The 3,785-nt window shown below is 38.4% G+C and overlaps 1 protein-coding gene across 1 annotated transcript; it reads left to right on the top strand.

Moving 5' to 3' along the window:
* Positions 1–318: 318 nt before the first annotated feature.
* On the top strand, positions 319–3,363 carry LOC100165901 (cylicin-2-like). The gene is given in 5 exon segments (NM_001293332.1): positions 319–658; positions 2,179–2,268; positions 2,382–2,511; positions 2,602–2,804; positions 2,868–3,363. Coding segments are annotated over 5 exon segments (537 nt in total). The 5' UTR covers positions 319–616; the 3' UTR covers positions 2,940–3,363.
* Positions 3,364–3,785: the final 422 nt, after the last annotated feature.

Genomic DNA, 3,785 nt, shown 5'->3' on the forward strand with positions numbered 1-3,785 from the left:
AATTTCCATCCCTATCGTGTATGTTCTCGTGCGTAGTGCGACAGTGCGTAAAAAAATTTAAAAGTATAAACACGGACCCCCTGGCCCCTAGAGTAATAATATTGTTATTATTATTGTTTTTGCCGTCTATGACGGTGGTCGTCGTACACCGGTGGCATACTGGCATCCGGAGGGGAACCGAAGCGTCCGAAGCGCCATCTCACGGTACGATTCGCAGTGTCCCGGTCGTCCGCTCTCGCGGCCCGTCGGACGTCGTCGATGTCGCCCGCCGCCGCCACCGCCACCGCATTATTATTCGTTACAAATCCCAACACACTCGTGTCGTCTCGTATAAACAAACAACTGCGGCCGCAGCCTGTCTCACTGTCCACTCGCAACTCGCAACTCTCAACCGTACGTCCGCGTTCATCACAGACACGTACACCGTCCGTATACAGTCGCACATTACAGTTTTTGTTTTTCAAAACATCAACGACTTTATCACCGGAACGCGTCCCGATTCCAGACGATCGACCGTAAATAATTGCCGTCGAGGTGCGTCTAACGAAGCGCGCCAACAGACCGGAGACGACAATCACTACATCGAAATACAGCCGCCGTCACCATTACCGCCGCGATGTCCGAAGTGGCCGCCGAGAACAACGTACCCTCAGTTCAGGTAACGTCTATTGCGTATGGAACGGCGAGCGAACGCGCGCGCGCGTGATCCCCCCAACGATCTTTTTTGCCGCCAAACGGCTCGCGCGCGCGCCATTATTACGGGACTTTCTCGACGGGACGCGCGAAAATGCCAACAACCCCCTGTCCCCCCGCGCACGCACCCCTGTGGGTCGAGCGTTACGCCACCGCCGTCCGATAAAAACCGTTTGCCTCACCCCCTCCCGCCCCCCTTCACCGCGGTCAACCGTTCGTGATTTCGCCGCCATTATCGTCGGCGGGGTGCGAAAACCTGTCCCGTGACTCGCGTGACTCCAGCCTGGTCGACGGCAACACGATCGTCCGATGGCGTGCCTGGCAATCGTTGTCTGCGAATATTATTTACTGTCTGCGCGGCAATCGCGCCACAGACGACGGCGGCGAGATCTTGTTTGCGCGCGAGTGCTTACGCACGCGCATGTGCGGCGGCCGCCGAGAGATCCGTTCACCTCGACTCAGCGGCCGTCTTTTTCTCTGTTAATAAAAAACGCGCGCGTCGGTTCCGACCGGCCGCCCATGGTGACGGGCCACTGGCGAGAGGAGCAACAAAATATAATGCGTTACCCGATTATTATTGTACGCTGTGCTACACTGTGTATCCGCCGGCAGTACCGCTCGTTCGCGCCCGTTTCACACAAGTCCCGCCAAAACTTTGTTGGAGTGTTAGACACTTCACACTCGGACCCTCGTCTTTCATTCAGAATAACGATTTTTCGTCGCTACGGCTCGCATATTTTTTGTTTTGTTTTTGAATACGTTGGGCCAATTTGTTCGTTATGACTTAATAGGTGCGCGTTTTGAGTCAGGAACTACCCCTCCGGAATCGTGTGCTCGATCATTATTTCGATAACCTTTCGAGTGCCTTATACTGTTACGACAGCGACACGTTGTATTACCTCAACACGATATTATATTATTAGCTTAGTCAAGCATTTGATAATAAACATGACTCAGAAGACATCGTTATTCAGTCAAACCACTGCGAATTGTTTGTTTTTTTATAGGTTTATATTCACACAAAAAAGAAATGGTAATTTAAAAAAATCTCCTATTTTGATAACCTAGTGCCTATTTTAAAACAATTAGATACTTCCCTTAACAATTTTGATATTATTTTTCTAAGAATAGTTTTCTGTGTCTCGCGGTTCATCATAATTTATAAGTCTTGTTTAGTAAATTTGTACCTACCTACCTGTGAAAATTTAAAAATATAATATTTGTCATGTTCACTAAATCATAAGTAATATATGTATGTATAATACTAAATTAGCTTATGGCTATATTAAACACATTTTTTTATTACTTAAAATAAGCTGAAAAGCTATGGTTATGAATTAATAGAACACGGTACCTAATTGTAATCACAATTGTGAAAGCATGATTTGCTAATAGAGACTATAACTTATTATTTAATAATTATAGTCTATAGGTGATTAGTATACAAATTAATTATTAACTTTATTATTTATTTTTTTAATTTAGGAAGGTGAGAAGCGTGGACGAAAAAGAAATACAGGAAGCCGTACAAATGCAATTAATGCAACTTACGCTGAAGCTGAACTGATAACCAAGGTTTAAAGAATACATTACCTTTTAATAGCTAAATTTGTTAATTTAAACTTTTGTTAGCTTTATTCAACTTTATAATTTAAGAGTATAATGCATTTTGAATACGTTTTGTTTAGGGATTAAACAATACTGATGATGTTGATGGAAGGAGAACGACCAGATCCTCTACACGAGGTTCAACTGCAGCTTCGAAGTTAAAAAATGAACCACCAGCAAAAAAAGAAAAAAAAACACCAGCCGTTAAAGGTAACTGTTGACAAAATACATGGTGTTTACCAAATATGTATATTTAAATGATAGATTGCATTTAATTTTCAAAAAATAATTAATCTTTAGGCAAACGAGGAAGGCCAAAGGCAGTCTCAAAAGAAGAAAGTGACGAAGTTGTGTCAGCTGAAGAAAACGGTATTGCTGATAATGATGTTGACTCTAAAGCTGACAAGGGTGGAAGTTCCACAGAAGAAGAAGTAGATTCAAAAACCGAAGATAAAATTGAAAATGGAAATTCATCAGCCGAAGAAGATAAGAAAGTCGAAGAAGTAAATGACATCTCTATATTTAATTGAATGGTAAATGTTTAATAAACTAATATTTATTTACAGAAAAAGGACTCAACCGAGGAATCTGATAAGCCTGCAGTAACAGAGGCAAAAAAAGAGTCTTCAAGCCCGTAAGATACGAATCAAAATGCTAAAATACTTTAGTGTTTAATAAATTTAGTGTGTTAAGCAAGATATTTAATACTTAAATTTATTCTGATAGTTATTATCATGATTTTGGTACAAGTTTATTTTAATTTAGTAACTACACTTTTTTTATAACTAGCCTATCCCGATGATAGGCTTTGACTTAATTCTGGACAATTGTAATTCATCCCATATAATAAAAAATAGTTCACAAACACTTCACATAAAGAAAAAAACGTTGCATACTGATTATGTTACCATTATGTGTATTGTCAATATTGGCAAATCTCCTATCAAAGTTATTTTGTATTGGATTTAATCTGTCCGATTAATTTAAATAATTTGTAATTCACAATAATATTTACTTATATCTTTGTATGTAACAAAATAAAATTATTTCAATTAAAATAGATAATTTTGTTTAATATAATGTTGACTTTAACCAGATATAAATATATAATATATATTATTATTTATTTCGATGAAAATTCAAATTTATATTTTTATGTTTTTGTGAAAAGAAATGTAATGTAAGTTGTGCGGATGAAAAAAATTCTAAATATTTTGCATGCGTTCGATAAAAAAATTTATAAATACCTATTTATATATTATACACTTTATACATAATTATAGTACTTTAAGTGATTTGTAGAGAAGTAATCAAATTGGTCGTATGTTTTTAAAGTCAGTTGAAATTGTTCTGTAGACACTGCATGTGATTATTCCTAATTAGGTATATATGAAATATATATTTTATAGGTACTAATAAGATCAATAAAGTGCATGATTTATTAAACAAAAATTGTTTAATGCCGTCTACTATCATAATTAGAA

This window comes from Acyrthosiphon pisum, chromosome A2 (genome assembly GCF_005508785.2).
Source record: "Acyrthosiphon pisum isolate AL4f chromosome A2, pea_aphid_22Mar2018_4r6ur, whole genome shotgun sequence".
In the NCBI taxonomy this organism is placed as follows: Eukaryota; Metazoa; Arthropoda; class Insecta; order Hemiptera; family Aphididae; genus Acyrthosiphon; species Acyrthosiphon pisum.